The sequence below is a fragment of the Palaemon carinicauda genome, chromosome 24, assembly GCF_036898095.1.
Source record: "Palaemon carinicauda isolate YSFRI2023 chromosome 24, ASM3689809v2, whole genome shotgun sequence".
In the NCBI taxonomy this organism is placed as follows: Eukaryota; Metazoa; Arthropoda; class Malacostraca; order Decapoda; family Palaemonidae; genus Palaemon; species Palaemon carinicauda.
Genome location: NC_090748.1, coordinates 75,909,577 through 75,933,199, shown reverse-complemented (window position 1 = coordinate 75,933,199; position 23,623 = coordinate 75,909,577). Strand labels below are relative to the sequence as shown.

At 33.2% G+C, this 23,623-nt stretch overlaps 1 protein-coding gene across 15 annotated transcripts in view; it reads right to left on the bottom strand.

Annotated features, from left to right (window-relative positions):
- Positions 1-23,623, bottom strand: part of DIP2 (disco-interacting protein 2) — a 262,033-nt gene that overhangs the window by 24,892 nt on the left and 213,518 nt on the right. For 14 of the 15 annotated variants that reach the window (XM_068348191.1, XM_068348192.1, XM_068348195.1 and 11 more), the window contains 13 exons: positions 17,621-17,749; positions 15,152-15,395; positions 14,800-14,885; positions 14,334-14,453; positions 10,112-10,350; positions 8,435-8,561; positions 7,816-8,036; positions 7,414-7,623; positions 5,295-5,435; positions 5,040-5,160; positions 3,465-3,699; positions 2,612-2,751; positions 2,246-2,466 (listed from right to left, as the gene is read on the bottom strand). In XM_068348191.1, coding sequence (XP_068204292.1) covers positions 2,246-2,466; positions 2,612-2,751; positions 3,465-3,699; positions 5,040-5,160; positions 5,295-5,435; positions 7,414-7,623; positions 7,816-8,036; positions 8,435-8,561; positions 10,112-10,350; positions 14,334-14,453; positions 14,800-14,885; positions 15,152-15,395; positions 17,621-17,749 — 2,234 coding nt within the window. The remainder of the gene's footprint in view (positions 1-2,245; positions 2,467-2,611; positions 2,752-3,464; positions 3,700-5,039; positions 5,161-5,294; positions 5,436-7,413; positions 7,624-7,815; positions 8,037-8,434; positions 8,562-10,111; positions 10,351-14,333; positions 14,454-14,799; positions 14,886-15,151; positions 15,396-17,620; positions 17,750-23,623) is intronic. The other variant, XM_068348187.1, reaches the window with a different exon arrangement.

Below are 23,623 nucleotides of genomic sequence, written 5' to 3'. Positions count from 1 at the left end.
AGCAACAGTAGATGGACTAGAACCAATCCAGGCAGTTGCTCACAGGCTAGAGAAGTGGTGGGAAAGTGACCGATGGCCACCCAATGAGGCGCTGCCCAACCCAAATGAAGGCCCATCCAGTGGTACAACCCTCACCAAGGAGGACTCGGTAACCCTAAACAAAGAAAGGATTAAAGTGGAAAAAACTGAAGATAACCATCACAAATGATGATTAGCCACCAATCCTGAATGTCCATGTGGGTCAACAACACAAGCAATGGAGCATATCCTACAGGGGTGCTCAGCGGGCTCTCATTGCTCAGATCAAGACGTCGGAGAGACAAACGACAATGCCCTCCCGTGGGTTTGACCTTGGTATAATAAGATATAATGATGATGACAAACGAGGATTGGAGGATAGAGGAATCTGGTACCCTTCTTTGATTACAGCTAGTTGTAATAATGGGTTCAAGGTCATTAACTAAATCGTAATCTAGAATATGGTTCGGCAACTGATTAGTCTTATACAAGTCACAGCATCTTTGAGGAACAGAAGCTTTCAATACTAAATAAGAGCCAGGATGATTATTCTTTTTTGTACTTGTGATACCAATCTATTGATTCTATCCACAACAAATGGGAAATACCGAGGGGTTTGGTAGTCGTGGAAGCAGTTTCCTCTGAAAATCACGAAGAATAAGAAGCTTCAGCCCTTACCATAAGCAACTTATTTAACTACTTTTCAGCAATACGATGAAGCAATGATTTAATTGGAGATATCTCATCACATTCCAGTGTCCAAAAACCAAAAAACATGCATTTGAATTGGTAAACCTTTGACCCGTTGAAAAAATTATATGAAAATTATGTAAATAATAGGTCTTTTGAAATCTTCCAGTTCAGAAGGATGCAATGAGACACTAGTCAATGACCTTGTTTGTTTAAATTTCAGAGCATTTGTAAATAAAGGGATCCTTTGGCAGTAGAATTACTAGGGTTTAATGTTTTTTGCTAGTTAACCTGTGATGTGCTAATCTAATTTATTTAGCTAGTTAACCTGTGATGTGCTAGTCTAATTTATTTTGCTAGTTAACCTGTGATGTGCTAGTCACCAAGCTTCCAAGCGAACAAAGTGTACTACTAACTGAAACATGATGCAACCCATAAACTTTAGGTGGAACTTCAGAAACAACTAACCATATGATATGCAACGCCATCCACATATGAAATATGAGGTTGCTTGTGACCACTTACATTAGCAATTGGATAGATATAAAGATCAAGACTAACAATTCTGTCTTCTTCCTCATTATCTAGTTGTCTAAAACAGAGACTGAGATTGCGGGAGAATGCGGGTAGCACAGAAAGGTCTAAAGTAAATAGGGATTTTAAGAGACTATGAGAGGATGTTGAATCTGTAAGGCGCTGTGCTCCATCAGAAACCTTACTGAATGGAACAATAATACTACTAGATTTGAGAAGACAGGTTTAGGGGGGAGCAACCAGACAGTAAGATCATAATTACTGCCATATCAGAAGACTTGTTGGCCTTCCCATTACTGTATTACAAAAGTAGTTACGGACGTAAATAGCCTTTTTAACGCGTCAATATCAGGATATCATTTGTTGTGTTGAATTAGAATTTGGTCCAAGCATCATAATATTCTCATCATCCTCACTATAATTAAGGAGTTTATTCTTCCCTGGATTTCCCAAAAGGGCTATCGGCAAGTTTTCTTTTACACTTGAAACTCTTCACCTGGTCGGCAACCATGGATACATACCTTCCCAAGAGAGTAAGATAGGCCTTCATAATCCTCACAATGATAATTTCAATCAAAATACTGTCCCCTACACGAGATAAAAAATGCATATCATGATCCCCTGAAACAATTCCCTTGAATAATCTACGCAGTGGTAACAGACTCAATTCTTGCCATCAACCGTTAGATTGTCTTGTTACTTTATTAGGAACAAGCCAATTAGAAAAAAAAATGTAAATTCTTTTTTTCAAATTTCAGGAGTAAATGTTAATAACTCCAAGTTTCCAGAGAAAAGCAATTAAATATCAAGGCAGATTCACAGAAATAATTGACATTACAAATACCAACTTTTCAAGTACATCTGTATAAATAGTATTTATTTTGTATAATTGGATAACCAATTGTAAGTTCAGGATTATCAAGAACTGCAAATCTTAAGTATGTAACACAAGTTAAGATAATAAGCAAAAGAAATATCCAAGTATCAGAGAACTAATACTCACAGGTCCTAAGAAACCTAGAAGGCCAGTGCGAACATATGTAGATGTGCCATTCATAGGTGTACTGTCAAGCAGTAGGGGTTGCACCTTGAAGGTATTATTAGTCATACCTTGGAGACCCCAATACTGATCTCCAACAGCTCCTCCTGCCACACAGATTTCTCCAACTTCATCTGTGCGGCATAAAAATGGCACTCCCTCTAATTTTATGACGACTATCATTGCTGCAAAATGAAGTAGAGAAAACTAATAAGTAAAATTCAATAATTTCACACATGATTAAAATGCAATTTAAAAACTGATATAACCAAAACAAGAGGGCCAACAAGACAAATGGTGAACCTTCTATTCAGACAAAAAAGGATTTACCTCCAGGTAACACTTGTCCACAATCCTGAAGTGTTAAAGATGTGAGGGAATTTTCCTGGTCAACACGTACTACACCAAAACTAAGTCCCTGCATGCTCAACACTCCACGACCTACTGCATTTGCTCCACCATGCCCTGGTCTGAAACATAGGAATTTCATTCACTGATTTAATAAAAAAAACAACTGATTATTCAACCAAATACCAAGAGAAAGGCTGTGAACAGACATAAAAAAAATTCTGTCTCTATGGGGTATTCAGGGTGTGGTATTAATTTGAGCAATGTCACTAGGATTTTCTAGAGATTCTTAATCTGGCTTCTATGAAATCAAATCAACACCAACTCAGATGGACAAGGGCAACTTTACTTTCTTTAAAATATTATTATTAGATCTATTCTAAAGAAAAAATAAATAATTGAAACATTCAAAACAGTTTTAACTAATTAATTCTGTTTGTGTAACCCCTTCCCTGATACAGTATTACAAAGGTTATTGCCTAATCGAAATATGCCAAAGTATGGTTACTCTATATGTTAGGCTGACTTTGTGACACTTACTGGATATAAATTCTACTGATTATCATTTCTCAAGAATTGGCTCAACAATTAGGGCGTCAGATTCCTATGTTTTACTGGTGAGGAGGAATATATATATCTCTCTCTCTCTCTCTCTCTCTCTCTCTCTCTCTCTCTCTCTCTCTCTCTCTCTCTCTCTCTCTCTCTCTCTCTCTCTCTCATTTGCTGTTTATCACCAAATAATCCTTCTTCCTAGAATTTACTCAGAAAATATATGCTTCCTTACTGTTTCTGATAGAAATTTAATCAAATTAATATTGTCAGAACTGCTACTTACCTACGTACAGAGACCGTAAGTGCCTCAGGAGAAGATGCACATGGGCAAATAGCATCAGGTCGAAGCCCCTTACTTTGAAACACTGCAAGGAACTGATCACAAGATGAAAGAGACCATGGATTAGCTCCATCAGCTACCAATAAAAGGCGAAGTGATTGTAGACTAACATCTTTATGATCTTTGGTTGCTAACAAACCCCAATGAAGGTCTCGAGATTTCACTATAGCTATACTTGCTGGAAAGAAGAAAAGAAAAAGTTTTTAATAATGATTAAACTATAGTTGCCTATAAACTTCCTATTTCTCCATGATCAACAAACAATTCAACATAAAATTATTAAAAGAATAAAGAATATTTTAATGCTGTAAGAAGATTTATACTTGTCTGATCATTTAAATTGTTTTCTTAGATTTTATTAATGGTTACTATAACTTCAGTCTTACTAAAGTATAAAAATTTAACGCTGAAAATTATTGATACGTCATGGCAGAAATGTCAAACTTAAATCCATTCTAGGGCCCATCATGTACTTGGTTATGGTCTTGAGGGTCAGCAAAGACCTGATCATTACTTACTATTGGCAAGACTGAAGATTACAACTTATTTTTCTGGTCATCTTGATTTACCAAAATACATTATCTGGGTTCATCTTAACATTTTAGTTACTATAATAGTTATAACTGTGGAAAGTGTAACTCGGGTTGAAAAATATTGTCACCTCGCAGGCCACTCAAGACCATCCGTGGTCTGCAGAGTATGACACCCCTGCTTTATGGTCTACAATAACTTTATTAATTTCTTATACCGACCTGCAGAATTTTATTTTTGAGAAATTTATTTATTTTATTATCATAAAAAATGCAGGTAAAATTTCATTTGAAAACACATTGATTCAAAACACTTTGCTTTTTATATTAACTATTGATTTCAAGATTCCATGGGTATGCCCAATAATGTGTCGAGTGTTTGGGCTAGCAAACATAAATTTTCTATATTGTGTGTGGAGTAGAAGTTATCAAATTATGAGAAATAGAAATGAGATGTATTCCAAGAGCGGTTTACTCAGTTGAACAGTTCTTGAAATCTAATACACCAGTAATAAACTTAGCCATCCAGCTCATAACCCTCTATTGGAGTCTCCATTGATTTCAACCACCTGATCTTGCTAAAACCTATGAGCTAGGCTATATATAAATTAAGAATTCCTAAAACTATTTCTACATAAAAGGTGTTTTATAAGAAGTTCATTACTTAACATTCTATTTTACACTTATTTAAAATATTTCTGATTTATTGTACACACAGGTTCTTAATTAAAATTCTTATGTGGGGGACTTACTGTTTAAAGCATTCAATTGTAATCAGCTTAAAATATCTTATTGGCCAATGGGACAGGTGTGTTACATGTAATATAATCCTTTATGTACTTTGTGTGTTAAATACTACTTGAAACTTTAGGATTTATGACTTGTCTTAGTGAAACGCAACTCAACTATGTACTGTATATAAAACTAACTTTACTTGGATTCTATTACAGTATTTGGTATATATTAATCATAAAACACATATGCATACCTTTAAATCTGGTAATCATCTGCATCCATGATGCTGGATTAACTTTCATCACAGAGTAGGGAATGAAGATCACATGCATACCATTGAAGACTGAACACAGCATTGAGTGCCATAGACCCACCTAAAATGAATTCATTTATGATAAAATACAATTATATTAACACATTACTGTATAGGGTACTATATTATCAGTAATGCAATGACTGTAATAAATTTAATCATTACATCATCTTTAAAAAAACTCCAATCACTCACTTCTCTTTTAAAGTCCAGAACACAGACAGCTACTTCTCCCTCCGTATAGTTGCAAGCTGAAGTCAATGTTCGACAATGTGCCAACATAGCAGACCTTGTAACAACTACGCCCTTCACTGAACCATCTTTATCCGTGGAATACTGTAAGTCACACAATTAATTATCAATGATACTTTAACATACAAATACAAAAATAATGAGTAATTAGGTAAGATAAAATGTTAAGGAGTGAAAAAATTACAAGTCAGTTGTGTTCAGAACTTTCTTTTCAATTATTGTCAACAGAAATCACTGCATTCAAACAAAATGTTTATTTAGAGTTAATATTAAATGGCATTTATTAAAGATGAGAATTTTGCCATATAGGCACCTATAAAGTACAGTAGCAATTTTAAACTGGACCGACATTCTCAGAAGGGATATTACTTCTACCCTGTATTTCTTTTTTTGCCTTAATAAGATACCTAAACAAACCATGATTTTCAACCTACTTTATTTATTATTAGTGTATCATCTGACATTTTAAATCAATAATGCAAAAACAATCATCACTGGAATTCTTATGCTTGATTTAATAAATGCAGCAAACTTGACAGTTGTTAATTTCCAGTAATGTCTGCATGTGAATGATTGCAGCACACTTCAACAATAATACCTAGCTACTACAGCATTTCTAGATGTGCTGAAAATTACAAGTATCCCTACTAGATATGCTGAAAATTAGAGACGTCTAAGTAGACGTATAGTTTTCCTTTAAGGAGACAAAACAGCAAATATGGCACCAGTGAGAGAATCGGGACAGTCAGTATATACTACACTGTGAAGGCCTTGTTATATTTTCTACTGAATGCTGCTAATCAATTTTGGGAGTTTTTTATTTCCTTGGTGTGGGGTTAAGTTGGCTCTCATTAGTTTAAAAGAACTTGGTCCTGAAATTATACTTTTAGTGGAACTACTGTACTGCAAATGCTTCTAAAAATTTAGTACTTTCTTTCATCATGATTTACCATTAATGATTTCTGTGAATGGAAAATCTAAAGAAATTTATTGTACAAAAAATAAGCTAAAATATCACCAATATTACTGCTGTTACTTATGAATTTATATACTGTATTTGCATATTAGTAATCTAACTATTAATAATGGGGCAAATCTAATCATAAATAATCTGAATGGTTTCCCAATGCATTTCTTGGAAGTAATTTTTACATTCAAAACACAGATGACGAGAGATTTATGAATTTTGGACAATAGGTTAGGAATTTGGGCCATTCAGCCCCCATATGCAAATGAAGAAGTTGGATAAAAATATGGAAGAAAGGAAGTGGAAGTAGAAAAGGATTACAAGATAAAACCCTTAAATTATACAGGCTATTAAGTAAATGGCTTTAGCAGGGTAATTTTTGTTACCTTTTTCTTTGCCCAAATAGTAGTCAGAAACACAAATCAATATGCAAACTCAATAAGGCCCATCATATTTCTATACTGGACTGACCGGCCATACAAGATAACAAGATATTTGAAAAAAATCTATCGTTCAAATATATCCAATTAAATTTATGGCTACAAGATGATGAATGGCTCTAAACGGTTATACCAGTAGAAGCTAAATAATTTATAAAAACACAAATCAAATAAGTTTCTAGTGGGGAAGTTGCTTGCAAGCTTATCTTATTGTGCTTTAAATAGTTAATAAACAACATTACTGTATATGGGTCAGGGTATTTGATTTTCAGCCTGTAAACTCTTCCATGGAGAAAATTTGAAATCTGTAATTTTCTGAATCTTCATCATAAATTGAATCTCTAAGTCTTTAAGATTTGATTTATACATCTACAAATTATATTTCTTTAATCTGTTGCTGCATAAAAATTGGAAGGAAACAAAATCTATCATAAAATGTTAGAAAAGAAAACAAAGAAGTATAAGAATACATGATACATACTTAACAAAAGAAAAACTAACACAAAAGGTAAAAAATTAAATTGGAAATCTGAAATGGAAAATTTTTCATTAACAAAATTAAAGAGAAAAAAATGAAAGAACATTACACACTAGAGCATAATAAGATACCGCAAGTTCATATTAAGTGTAAAATATTATGCTAGAATGTTTTTACCTCAATATATGCTGCAGAGTCATCTGAGTGTCTTGGAGGAATCTGCCAGTCTTTTGGAGGTTTTGGAAGATGGTCAGTGATAAACCACGTGAGTTTTGGCCAACCCTTAAATGATACCACTTCCCCAGCACTAGTTTTTGGAATGCCCTTAAAACAAGCCTCAGACGTTAATGCAACAGAAACGCCACAACTTCCCAGCAAGAAGCCAATCTGGAAACAAAAGTATACATCTTGAAAACTTTTGTCACAATCTTTAAGTAATTATTAGAGAAATCAAAACCGTCACTCAATTTTTTATTGTACCAGTGAATAACAATGCAAAGCAAGTAATACCAAGCTTCAAATGCTGACAAAAATACTGCACATCTCAAATTTTTAACAGGCATACACAAGCTCACTTACTTGCTGAGAACCAGCATCTCGACGAGATAGAGGAACTTCTATTGGTACTGGTACTAGCCCAGCTTGTAAGCAAGCATAAAATGCACACATAAATGACACAGGATCATTATTTGGGTACACTAGGGCAACTCTGTCTCCTGGCATAACATTCCCTTCACCCCGCCCACCCAACCTGGTCAGCAAGTTGTAAGCCATCTTTTGTGATCTACTCAACAACTTTCCTGCAAGTTGAAAAAAAAGATAATTGGCAATGCTATGAAACTGTTGGAGTTTTTATAAAATAGGTGGTTTTTATTCCTAACAAGGATGATTCAAAAAGGATCAACATGTTATCAAGCATGAGAAACTTTAGCAATTAAATTACAAATAAAAATGAAAATGGGATCAACATAAACAATCTGGCAGAACAGTAGCTAAATGGTAGTCATATATTCTTTATGAAAATTTTCTAAAGAAGGGAAGCACATTAAAATACAGTAATATAAAACAGTACTCTACAAACCAAAAAAATATGAACACAAAGATATTCTTTAATTCTAAAAATGAATAAAAATACTGTACATTCTTCTAATGTACTATAAATTAATTTATTTATTCTAAACAGCAATAAAATTCTTACCATAAGTGAGTGAAACCGAAAGCTTCCCATTTGCATCCAGTATGGTTGCAACGGGAGCTTTATAACCTGATGACGATCCATAACGGTATACAGCATCTTCAACAGATCGAGGCAACCCAGCTGGAATCTAAAAAAAACAATAGTGGGATACTATGTATACTAAAAAACAAATAGCACAAATAAAGGAAAAGACAAAATAATAACAATGAAGCCATTGTACCTATTCTATTTCAAGCCATAAGTTTATTTCTCCTTTAAAATCAAATAGAAAACTTTCAAATTTCCAGGTGTTGGAACAACCATCAAGATTTATGCCTGTAAGCCACAGCAACATTAGAAAATGACCTTTCATTTCTTACTTTAAAGAATAATGAAATGTTCATGAGAAAATTAAATAAAAAAATGTAATTTAACTAAATAAAGTAAATCAGCTACTGTATAACACATGAAGCAGAAATAATGCTAAGTACATTTAATGATTCAGTACTTTATATACTGATGATTTTTTTAAACAATGAAAAAAGTGTACCCAGAAATAACATTTGGCTGAGCAAAGCTATAATCTACACCATGAAGAGGGTAGCAATACATGTATGAATTTTGTACATACAGTATTAACATCAATGAATCTTGCTTGTTTTACAATAAAATAGCTTAAAAATGTGTAAAAAAAAAACAAGTAGGTTATTTATTGACATATCACAAATTAATATTAATTGTATTACTTGACAATAGGTTAGCTACAGTTAAAATTATGAGCGAGTTGAAGAAAACGGTTTAGTTATGCACGATAGAAAACATACCACTCTACAGTAATGGTATATTAACAAAGTAAGGTACAGTACTGTATTGTACTGTACATATTGTATTATTTTCCATTTATCATTACATTATGTTCTAATAACTACTTTATTTACAAGTATTAACAGCTAAGTTAGGTATATTGAATGATTCAAATGTATTTGGGTGTATTTCATTGTGGTTATAGCTTTATTAGTACAGTAGGGCTTGGAACAAATCAGGCGATTTACATGTAAAGCTGCCCTCATCATACAAAAAAATTATGATACAAAAGCCACTCTGGAATGAATTAATTTTGTATCTAGAGGTATTACTATTCCAAACTTCTGCTTGAATGTTCCAGTACAGTACTTGCACATTCTTTAATAAGAGGAGAAAAGGAAGAGAGACCTCTATTTTTTATAGTTAGAATAACCTCTCTTTTGCTACTCGGCAATCTTTCCAGCTTTCATTTGAAGAGACTAGGGTTCGGTCCCAATGCGAGACAGAAATTTACTTTTATTTTAGTAGGATATTATGTTAATTATCATCCATATTGACTCATTAGGGGTAATTCAAATTAGAATTTATCTATTAGGTCAACTGGTGAGTAGGGAAGTTGGGCAAAACTTGCTGGTATGAAAGACTTCTCATCCAGGTAAATCCCAAAATAATAAAGATGATTATTATTATTATTTTGGAACTTAGCTGGGGAGACCACAGTCATTCATATCAGCTTGTTTTCTTCCTCCTCTAGAATTAATAAAATAAATAAAATGTGGGTTATTTGTGTGTGTAATGGGTTTTCTGTGAAACAACTCATAGCAATTTTTGGTAGAAAACATCAACTAATAATCTTTTACAGCATTTACAAGAATTATATTTCACACAACTCACCACAAGCTGCTCTCCTCGAGCTGGAGTCATAACCATTCCCTCAGGTTTAGGAGCATTAGGATCCTTAGGATTGGCAGCAATTTCTAAATCTTCTTCATCATCCAAGTAGAATTCTGGTAAAGGCCGTCTCTTTGGTCTCTTTAGTGTGTTTAAAAGCTGTTGAATTTTGTTTGACACTTTCCATCTTCCAGTACCTCGCCAATTTTCTGGAAAATTATAAAGAGCGTCTCGCCATCCGTCTGCATATGACAGAACAGGAGGAGGCACCAGACAGCCCGCAAGCAAGCCCAGGGTTAGTTTGAGAAAACACCATTATAACCCCAATAGTAGGGAAAGGAGCAAAAGCCAAAAGCAATCAAGACAAGAAAAAAATTACAAAAGAAAAAAACTCACACAACTTGAGTCATAGAAGTACAAAAAGAATGGCATTACATGAAACTGTACCTTGTGGCTCAGCAAAGCTCTTAAAAAGCAATGGCCTCCTAAATAAAAATGCATTTCTAAATCTAAATTTAATAATGTATTTAAACTTTCAATTGAAATTGATAGTTCATAAACTGTACATTCAACATTCTTGTGATGCCATATGCAAAACCTTTTTTTTTTTTTTTTACAAAGCTACAATCAAATTATGTATTTATTTCTTTTTTATCTTAAGGGGGTTCTCTAACAAGAACACTTTTAAACCAAGATATTGGTTATAGGTGACCAAAGCTTTAAAAGTTTTATTTAAAATTTTTTATTCCCATATGCCTTAATTTCTAATACTTTACAGTATGTACAAAAAAAAAAAAAAAAAAAAAAACTCCTTATTATAAAATACCTAATCCTAACTTCTTTCTCATTTTCAAAGGGAGTCTAGAGTACGAATTACATTCAAAATTATTTTCCATGAAAATGACAAAAATAATAATTTCCCTAATATATGGATAAGGCAGAAATGTAAAAAAAAAGTCTGATATGAATAAAACCTAACGGCAAAAATTTTATTTCTCTTTCCTAGCTTTTATGACAAGAAGAGAACATTAATCATATTCAACATGATTTTTCATTGTTTGAAAATAAACTGGCTGGTGATGTAAGACTACCATACAATCAACAAAAATTGACTTGTATAAAGTTTAAAAAGCTCAGTTACTAACAAACTACCATTAGACAAAACTAGTATAATTATGAATTATGATTTAGATAGTTTTAAATGATGTGTGCCTAATGGACCTTTTGAGAGGAAATTTTCATTTGCATAAACTTTTTGCCCCGTTAATTTAGCATTTTGAAGTTCTAATGTTTGCGCTGCCCATTCTAGTGAACTAAAACAACTTCTTTGAAATAATAAAAACTGAAGAAAAGAACTTACTAAACTACAGTAATTCCAATTCTTATTCTATTGCTATCAAAACTAGCATTAGTGTCCATGACATCAACAAATAATTTGTGGCTCACTTTCAGAATTCAATTAATACATTTCTACTGTTTAAGTAATGGACAGATACAGAGAAACTTTCAATTTCTTTATCAAAGCCCATCCTATGAAGCTAGGCTTCTAAATTTCATGTAAAGCCATGGGTGAAGAACTAGGTGTTGATTAAACATATTCAAAATTAAATTTAATACAAAAAGTTAACTTCAACTTTAAAAGCCAAAAATGTCAGTTGTTAGTCCTTGATTTTAGACAATGAATTCAAACAAAGAAAAAATTTGGCGTAGAAAAAATGTGGACAAATTTCTAATTACCATAAATCCCATATTTTTATTCAAAACCATAAGCATGCAGAAAAGAAAAAGCAACGCAATTTTTTTTCAATAAAAACTACACATTATATATACTGATGCATATATACTGACCCTTTCTCTCATGATTAGTTATAGATACACTAGGGTTTTTTATTACCAAATATCCAGTCTATATACTGTATATAAAAATTGTGAATAATCTATTGCTTAATTCAAAAAAGTATTGGCTGTATAATACTATTTACATACTGTAATGTACCGAATTATGTATGATACTTTAAATATGCAATATTCTATATAGAACTGTAATCTAAACCGTGTAGAGTACCATGTACAGTATATTGTACATCCATTGAAATCAATATCCAAACAAACATACTGTTCATTCATTCATCAATGTGCTGTAAAAATTTAATACTTTATTTTTATCTAACATGCAAATCCCACATCAGCTATACAATTACAAAACAAATATACACAACACGCATATAACGTATAACTATCAACAACCAGTTACAGCCCAAATAACACTTCCTAGCACATTAATTACTAAAGTAGCTTTTAAAAAAAAAAATACTGTACTGTATTTGGAGCATATGACTTTGAATTCATCATTTCCATTCTCTCTCTATTTTTGGGCAGGGTTTCAAAAGATCAGGATGAATAAGACATTGAAATGGCAATTTAAAATCACTGGAACCAGAAACTAAAGGGAAATAATGTCATTCATGAGTAATCTCCAAGGGAATGGTTAAGTAGTTTTTTTTTTCTAATTTTAAAATAATTGTCTAAAAGTAAAATATTTAAAGGATATAATAAAAAATAAAGGGTGTAAACTTCCATAAAGAAATTGTGTACAGTAGACCAATGTGAAATGCTCAAAGCAACAGCATACGGATGTTTGTGAAAGTTTCTTCTGCCATTTTTCAAAAATATTTGCAATATCCATCTATCATTTCTTACAAGGTTTTGGCATCTCTTGCCCTCTATACCTGCTTTTTGAAGAGAGAGAGAGAGAGAGAGAGAGAGAGAGAGAGAGAAAAAAAAAAAAAAATATTGGACATCAAAGATTATGTGCTTCTTATTCACTGATAAAAATATCCTTTAATTCAAATATAAAATACTGTATTTCTATCCTTCACCCCAAAAACCAAGTCATTTTATAGGTTTCATAAGTGGCATAATTTCTAGTGACTTACTGTAATTCGTCGATGAACTTTTTCACGTAAATTTACTTCATATTCAAGGAAACTTTCACCAAAGTACCAGGCAATGGACTTACTCACCTACTAATCGAATTTAATCTTGCACGCACACAAAATCCACACATTCATATCATACATATACACACAAACTGATTTCACACTTCACTTGTACATGTCTTATTCTAATAGACCAACATCCATACACATAGTTCATTAATTTAAATTTTCTACGTGACAATCTCATCTCATTCTGAAGGACAAAAAAAAAGTCAACATACTGTACATGACTATCATGTTTGGTTTAGTTATATTCAGTGTGTCAGGTAAAAAATGTAAAGTTATCAAGAAAATTAAATAGCATTATGAAAACAAGAGTATGATCAGTGCATGCATAAGAGCTGTGCTCACAAATTTAGCTAGGATTTACTATAATGTAATAAACTGCTACTTTTAATGTAAACACCAGCAACTATGCATTCATGGTATATTGAAATTTACAAACTATTTTATTCCCTCACCAATGTAAACATCAGTTTTGAATGCACCACAGTATATGATAACTGAACATTTTTCTTAACTACAATATAAAGATAGAACATAAAAGATGTGTTAAGGTTTTTAATAGTAAGCAAACTTAAATTTAAAAGAAAGAAATGCCAACATCTGACTCTGTCTTGTCAGGTGTATAATGACACCCTTTCAGTTCTGTACAGTATTCACAAATGTACAACACACCCATTATGCAAATGGATATCCCTTTATAAATCAAAAACAGAAAATTTATTGCAGAATATTGATAGAATATTGATAGAAAATACTCATACTCAAAAGCAATCAAATAAATTAATTAGTGTTCCTTGATTTTCAAGTGACATTACTTTTACATGGCCTCTTTTTTTCTAATTCTGTTTTAAAAGTCCAATTCCTAATTCAAAATCCTAAAAATCAAAACAATCGTCTATATATTTAAGATATGAATTTCCTGTGAAAACTTCATAATCAATACAAAATACAATACAGTACTGATCTTAATCATACAAAAAAGGAATATTCCTCATAAAGTTTGTTTTCTTTCAGCTGGATGTACATATTACTTTTAAACTATGAAAAAAGAAACATTGCACTGAACGTCTATCTTAATTTTTACAGGTTCTGTACTAAATATTGTGGCTGTAATCAAAGATACTTTCTCAATCTATGCTTCATGTTAAGGAATAATTAAAAAAATAACCTGTTTATGCAAAGGGAGAAATTACGAAAATAGTTAGAAAATGCAACTATACCAGAATCAGAGGAAGACTGTCTGCCTGGAGCTAGGCCAGAATAACGAGTAATACGGTCATCTCGTGGAGGTCGATTGTTGCCTCCTCCAGTATTATTTGTAACATCCGGAGGTTGAGGAACTATACCAGATAAAGGAGAAGAAAACAGCCCATGAGTGTAAATATAACAATAGTACAACAATGACTTTTAGAAAGACCACTGTGAAATATACATCAAAACTGGTTACATGACCACAAGGAAAATTTTAACAATAAAAATTCCAAGTTTTATTTGTAGACTGTCAAGTAAAAATACTGTATCTTAACTTGAAAAACACGTCTTATCGGAAACAGTAATTCTTCCTTCTTCCAGATTATTAAAGCAATATTAGTAGATGAGACATTCTTAAGTCAAATGCAATTTCATTAAATTATCATGTTGAACAAATCATATTCTACTCTGTATACATTATGACCCTTTACTTACATGAGGTAATATTTCGCATGAGATCTGTCATTTCTGATAATTCGCGTCTTGTTCGCTCATCATCTTCCCCATTGCTGAGCCGATTACTGAAAATAGCAATTAGCCAGATATGACAATGTATTGAACTGTAATTACATGATTAATTTTGTACAAATTAAAATAAGAAATATATGTTACATACATTTGTTAATTCTATATGAATGGAATTCTTACTTGTCCTTACTCCAATATAAAAGGCTTTATATAGATTTAAAGTGCATATACAAATGTTGCACGGTACTGTATATCTATAGCTGTCTCATGCTATTTATGGAGTATTTAAAATCACATTGGGCTGCTGACAAAAACTCACCTGTGCGGAGGTATAGGTGGAAGAGGTTGCTGCTGTTTTTGTTGCATCGGATGTGGAGGAGTGTGGTGACTACTTCCAGAGCTACTTCCAGGTGTTCCCATGCCACTGTGTGATGGTACTTGTGGTGGTGGGAGGAGCAACGGAGTTCGTGTCACTTCAGGGGTACCTTGGGAGCCACTGTGACCACCGCTACTTCCTAAACTACCCTCTGCAGTTACACTGTCTTCATCACTGTCTTCTGAATCTATTAGGAAGGAAATAAATGAATAAAATCATGTGTAAAATAACTGGATTCCTAACCCTGTATATCCTCTGAGGATAATAGTTATCATAGCTTCCCATTAATGAGATATTTAGCCAGCAGAAACTTTGTAGGCGAGGGGAGGCAAACAAATATTTGTGAAATGAATATATTATTATTATTATTATTATTATTATTATCAGCTAAGCTATAACCCTAGTTCGAAAAGCAGGATGCTAGGAACCCAAGGGCTCCAACAGGGAAAAATAGCCCAGTGAGGAAAGGAAATACGGAAATCTGTTCTGCATAAAAGTACTGTATACAATATACACAAGGGAGAGGTGAACTTGTAACCCTCCCTGGTCCTAGCTTAGGTAGAGAGGGGGCTTGGGCACTGATCATATGTATATATGGTCAGTCTCTAGGCCATTGTCACTGTCCCTTGTCTTTGCCATTCATGAGTGGCCTTTAAACCATTAACCCCTCTCTCATGAATGGTAATAAGTCTCCCTTGCATTTTTTTTATAATTACTGTTATGAGAAATTAGCTGCTGATATAACAGAAGTGACATCTCTAGGAATTCTATTTAGGGTCAAACTTACTGAGATAATCAGCACTTTAATTCCCTTGTACCAACCCCTTGAATTACTTTAAGGACACCAAGATGCACGAAGATATCTATTATAAGGAAGATAAGAGAGTTGGAGCCTGTAAGATTTTTCCCTTTCATTACGATGTCATCTAAAGTTTCTGAGAAATGCAAGTTAGGGTTTAATAAGTGACATTATATTCTTGGTTTTTTTGTGAGGTTCTTCCCAATGATTATGATTTGGTTCTTTGGCCACTAGTGTTTTTTTTTTTTCAAGTTGAGTTTCATGTATGATATGATCCTCCCCCCTACCATATGCACTGTTTACCAATGAAACACAACATATAGTTAACTCTTTAATGAAAAATCTTGAAACTGACAACTATCAAATCAAACTTTATAAGGCAGACTTATCAAAGATTTTCCGAGAAATTTCATGTAAGAAAAACTGTCTTTACACACTAATGTTATCAAAATTCTAAAAATACCACCAATAACAATTTCATTGAATAACATTATAACACTGCCAGCTCCTAAACAGCACAAATACAAACAGCTTTCTATATATCTTTAAACATCGTCAGCTTTAGACAAATTCTTCAAATGCCATGACTTTATAAAAATTACTATAATACTTAGTCCACAAAATAAAATAAAAAAACTAAATACACTGCAAAAAATCATGAGACCACTAAATTCTATCCTCAAAATGTCACACCTGCAGCATTAAAAATTTATTCTAACCACCACCACCACCAAAAAAAAAAAAAAAAGGTAATCCTGCTCAAAGTTAAATTCAAATAACCTCCAAAGAAGTTGAACCACAGAGGCAACTTTCATCAATCACTAACGCCCTAATTCTATAATTCTTTAGCTACTTAGCATACAATATTGGAATATAATCTCTTATTCAAGTATTCTTTTTCCGTATCCAAATAAAAGATCTCAGGAACCATAGACTGCACAAATAAAAAAATACAATTAATACATCTATAAAACTTTCTTATACAATGAAATTGAGTTTTACTGTTGTGATGACGACCTCAAGTACATTAAATCGTAGACAAAGCCTTTTCTTAGTATCTTAAGAAGTAAAACAGTATAAATAGAAAAATACAGATTCTATCATTTGCACCAAAACCCATACACGGTCATCAGCACAGCAGCTATTCTAGGACGACACTCCAAAATCAAACCATTGTTCTCTAGTCTTGGGTAGTGCCATTGCCTCTGTACCATGGTCTTCCACTGTCTTGGGTTGGAGTTCTCTTGCTTGAGGGTAAACTCGGGTACACTATTCTATCTCGTTTCTCTTCTTTTTGATTTGTTAAAGTTTTCATAGTTTATATAGGAAATATTTATCTAAATGTCATTGTTATTAAAATATATTATTTTTCCTTGTTTCCTTTCCTCACTGGGCTATTTTCCCTGTTGGGCCCCTGGGCTTATAGCATCTTGCTTTTCCAACTAGGGTTGTAGCTTTGCAAGTAATAATAATAATAATAATAATAATAATAATAATAATAAGTATTTAATACCAAGAAACTCCAAACAAGCAGAAGTAACTTTACAGTAATACAATAAAGAAACAAAACAGGATTAGTACCTTATACCTGTACAGTCAACAGCAAAAATTACCTGAATCCCTGTGATGTCTGTCTGGTGATCTGGCTGTCATAACAGATGATCTTTTGGATGGCAGGGGAAGATTCTTAGGTCTTGACTGATACTGTGCCAGGGCCTCCTTGACAGCCTCCTGACGCACCTCTGGAATAGAAGCAGAATTTTGCCTTTAAATCAAAGCTGATTAATTGTCACCTATTTCATTTCTAATCGAGTAATTCATAGAATGTAATAGGGAATTCAATACTGTTTAAAACATAACACTACATACACATGTACATGCACACATATTTACTCATTTATAAATTTGTATTTGCATTTTTAACAGACTGAATTATTTTCTCCGAGTTCAGAAAATTTCAAGTTATATTGAAATGATAAACCAGTTTAATTTTCATGAAAAGCTAACAAATATAATCAAATCACGATCAGGTTAATCTTAGGGATAGCAAGCTTCATAACATATGAATCATCAATATCATACAAAATTTCGAAACCCTTTCCCACATGCTTTATAACCAACACCAAAGGCAACGGAGTTTACTGTACATTTGGGGAATAGAAGAGCAATACATACGCATTAGAACATTCACTTACCTTTGTGATAAAATTAAGTGCTAAATTTCAAAATAATTGATGACTTACCTCTAATCAAGTCCTTAAGATACTCAGAGAAAAGATAATGACATGGAGTCATAGAGACATAGAGAGTACACATTTCATTAACAATTCCAACTAATAGATGATCTATGCAAGTAAATGTACACTTATACTACACCAAATTTCACGTGGACAATTGTAATTGTACATAGGCTACCAAACAGTATTAAACAGGAAAGAATGTTAAAAATTACTTCAGAAAATAAAATTTAAAATCAATAGAAAAAAGTAATGAAAACTTTCAATATACATGACTGGTGTATCAGTTGAACCTCTGGATTTTCACTTAGATCACTGACGCGTGCCCAAAACTGGAATCCTGACTACTTTCTGATATGAAAACAAGTTTCCCAAGTTATGAATTTCCTTATTGGTTTCAGAAATAGTTAATTGGTCGACTATCTTTATAAATAGACACTATTTCCAAACAAAGGAGGCACTATGATCAAGAGTGGTCCTTCTCTTCCCCAGAACCTACCCGATGATGACATCATCGGTGAGCCTTCCACACCGTTGCTTTGCCGTCTTCCTCATACAAAATGACGTCATAAACTGATTGAAACATCAACACTTCACTAAAATTTCATTTCGATGGTTATTTTCTTTAATTCATTTCTAGTAATTGCGAATAGCCTCAACGGATACTTGCATGAAAGCAAATTATTCGGTAAATTTGACTGATATACTCATGCACCGATTCCGTTGTTACATTACACAATCACTCGAGGGCCATCAAAATCTGAATGGAGTTTTATAGAAAGGTATTGCAGCAATAGTAAGCCAAGCGTTATGTAAATTTCAAAAGAAAAATATCAACGAACACTGGCAAAAAATACATGAAGATAAACAAACTAACGACGAACCCCCCTTAAACTGTGGCCACGCTTAAACCCTTCGCCATGATCTTCCTTCTCTTTATTTTTACACGGAAATGTCCAAATACACATTTACAGCGAACGAAGTAATCATTAGTTATAACCTGGTTTGCTTATGCAATTTTAGGAACAGCTTTTAACGTCATAGATGGTAGAATGTTTTTTTAAGAAACACCCAATTCTAAGCGACACCGTAACTGATTTCACCTTGAACAGAGGTAAATGACACCTTATTTTAATGAGGAATTAACTTAAAGACCATTCATATTTGATTATCATAAGTTTCAAATTCCCATTATTGGTTAAATTACCTCCAATAATCTAAGATGTACATAACTCTCTCGTGTATTCTTTAATGTCAGTGTCTTCCTATTATACTTCAAGTTATTTCATATTGATCAATTATTTACAGCTTGTATCAGAAATATATCCCTAAGGGAAAGAGAATAATAGAAAAGACTTCTATGAATCTGGAATCTATCATCATCCAGGAAGAGATTTCACCAACAGAAAACGAGTTGAACAAAAAGGTCAAAACTTCTATATTTATACATTTTTCAGTCATGAACACGACCTAAAAATTGTTTAATACCAGTAGGAAGGAAGGAATTTCTACAAAGTCCAAGGAAAGAATCCGGCAATGACGTTTAAAAAAAAAAAAAGCAGCAGCAGCAGCAAGGGTGGTAGCAACGGAGGGAGGCATTTCTTGGGTGTAAACGTAGCGGTGCGTTAATGCGTCTAAAAACCCGCACCACCAGAAATTCAATATTCAAAGGAAAAAGTCCGAGTTGGTGAATGAGAGAGAGAGAGAGAGAGAGAGAGAGAGAGAGAGAGAGAGAGAGAGAATTCGTTCATCTCAATATCTATGGGTATAATTTTTCAGTAATTACTAATTACTGCAACATGTATTGCATATATGAATTCAAGATTGTCTTGTAAATTGACCACATGTAACTGTCGAATAGCCAACGAGACACTAGATTAACAATACTAAAGGGTACAATCCCACTTAACAATTAAGTTCAATGAGTCTTTTCTTAAAATCAAAAATAAGGTATGTTCCATGTAACAATAATGCTCCTACAATCACTTGACTAGACATTTTTGATTTTCCATAGAAAGAAAGAAGTGTCTTGTTAATAAATCTTTTCACTTGAGTAACAATAAAATATCATCAGTTTCGACACTGCACTTGTCAGTAGAAAACATTCCTACAAAACCAGATCCTCCCGAAAACTTTGATCAAGTAAAAAATCCACAATGATTCATGGACCGGAAATGACTGCAAATTTTCTTAGAAGAGTCTAACGCTTAAATTTGCTTCAAGAAACTTCACAATTATTTCAATAGTTATAGAAAACCATGACTCATTTATCAAAAACCAAAGAAGAAAATAGTCACCTACCTAATATAGTCCCTCCTACGCATGAAAAACATCAATATAGTGTACTTCCTACATAACACCTACCATGGGTAATAATTAATGAGGACAACAAAACCAATGGCAAAACACACGTGACAAACTTTACCATTTGTACAGAAAAGCAAAGATACTATTGGCAACTTGGAAAGGCGTAAAGAAGATTTTGGTCTGACACTTCCTGCCCATACTGTAAGGTTTCTAAGGATTTGGACTACTGAGAACACATTTCTTTTAATTATATGACCATCTTAAGGTAACCGGTGTCTGCAACTCCTTACTGAGAAGAGCTAATTCAAACTTGCCTACATTGAAAACACTTTGATAGTGACCAATTCATCTTTGTAATCCGATTGTACAGGTCACCAAAGTTTTGAATTAATAAGAATATAAATTACAGTTGTAAGATACGAACATTGCTACGTTTGACTAAAGTGTTATGTATGACTACAACTGACTAGAGAGAGAGAGAGAGAGAGAGAGAGAGAGAGAGAGAGAGAGAGAGAGAGAGAGAGAGAGAGAGAGAGAGAGAATCCTAAGGACATCTCTCAGGAAATGGGTGTCGCGAGCAATTTAGTTTGTAACAAGTCCGTTTCCTTTTAAGTATATTCACTTCTATATTCTAAACAAAAAATCAAGTCTCCTGTCAAGAACCATCATACTTTCTGCACTCGGTCAAATTTTAGAAAACATAATTCCAAGCTATTCTTCTCCCGTTAGTTCCAGTGGTGGGAGCTGCCAAGGGCAAAATGCCGTTCTACATTCTTGAATGTAGATATTAGAAAAATGCTGTGTACACAGTAATTTAGGTTAACCCGTAGATAATATAAGCATGAAATACACATCAAATGTGTACTTGAAAGTACTGTATATGGCCGTTTCTTATAAATAGAAAAAATAAAAGAATATGATATAATATATATATATATATATATATATATATATATATATATATATATATATATATATATATATATATATATATATATCACACACACACACACACATATATATATATAGATATAATATATATATATATATATATATATAATGAGAGAGAGAGAGAGAGAGAGAGAATTTCTTCAGTATACCGGAATGTTATATTACCCTCCTGACAAGGTGGCCAAGTAGGGTAGAGCTTTCCAGTTCTTAGTTTCGAAGAATGAAGATGCTGAAGCCATGACTCTTCTCTTACTGGCAACTGCCGCTATTACACTTTCACAATTTACCAACTGGTGGGAGGTAGTTGGGCGTGAGCCACGGACCCCAAGTACGCAAGATTAGTGCCATATCACTGACACGTCCCTAACTATATCCAAGAGTGGGCATGTAGCGACCCACCCACCACCGGCCACATTACATGTGCAATCAGCTACAGTGGGAGCCATGACTGAATGGCGATGCATTTGTAATAATAATCCAATTATTTCCCCACTTTAATTAACAGGGTATTAAATTTATATTACACAAAGAATATTAAAATTATAAATTTGTAAAACATTATTGAAGTTATAGTGTGAACAAATTTACAGACAACATGCGTACACAATGAAGTTCGTTTAGAATAAAATCTAATTTCATCCCCTACAATAAAAAAGGCTAAACTAATAACCTAAAATATATTTCATTAACTTTTGACACATGATAACGTATGGTGGAATTATTTTTCAGAAGTTCAATTAAAATACATTTCAAACTACTGTTTTGAGTTCCACTTTATACAAAGAACAATAATTGAATTGTTTGACGTTTTATTCAGATTGTTCTAAGTATTACTTTCCCAAACTGATAAACCCTTGACTGCATTTCTAAACCTAGTTCTTGGGATATGTAAATGGTTTTGGTCTCTTTACGATCGGTGTGGTCTGGTCATATTTCTTTCCAGTTCCCGTTAGTATCTTTTCAGCAAAGGTTTGCACTTTTTGCAGATCGGGTGTATACAAGTTCTACTGCACGCAGAAACAGGCCATTCATCACAGCATTAATAAGTTATAATCCTCGAGTTGTTTAAACATCTTTGTTTTCCATATAGATTGCAAAACTATTTTCCATACATCTTTAATAGGTCATTTATAATTAAAATGATTCCAAAAGCTTTAAAAATATCACTAGGCTTAATCTGAGATATCTAATTCAAATTATGATGTCCTATTGATTGTCTAAAGATGTGAGGTAAGACATTGTATATATTAACTGAATATATTTTGCGAGTCATTAGCAAATGGAATGATTTCCCTCGCTTGTTGCCAAATAATGTAAGTCATTCATAAAATACTAAATAAAACTAAGCCCTGTGACACACCAAAGTTCACGTTTTGTTTACTTGATATTTGCTCGATTATTTTAGACTGTGCTCGATCTTCAAGATATCCATCAACACAAAATACCAATTCTAAGGTATGATTAGACTTTTCATCTGAAAATTTTCTTAAATGCATTCATAATTATTTCATATTCTAACAAAAAGGCATCAGAGAGCGCACGTGTTTTCAACCTTAATACGGTTACTTGACAGAGCCACCTACCTACTATAGTTCCTCCTTTTTCTCTGTTACCATTTATTTCATATTCTAACAAAAAGGCATCAGAGTGCGCACGTGTTTTCAACCTTAATACGGTTACTTGACAGAGCAACCTACCTACTATAGTTCCTCCTATTTCTCTGTAACCATTTATTTCATATTCTAACAAAAAGGCATCAGAGTGCGGACGTGTTTTCAACCTTAATACGGTTACTTGACAAGAGCCACCTACCTACTATAGTTCCTCCTATTTCCCTGTTTCCATGAAACTGGGTTACCAGTTTCACCAACCAAGCACAGCTTAATTCTGGCTCCTCTTATCCCAACAATATTGCTGATAAGCAAATATGACCCCGTGTCTTTAATTTCTTCTTGGGTGGGTTTAGTTTTCAATGCCTTATCGGAGTGGCTTCTTAGCACAAACTGACTTAGCAGTAATTTCTCATCGGGTGTATGAGGACAACAACAAATCGGGGGGTTTTGAGTTACGCAGTGACTGATGTGTCTTTTTACCGTAACAACTGCGACTCTGTTATACTTC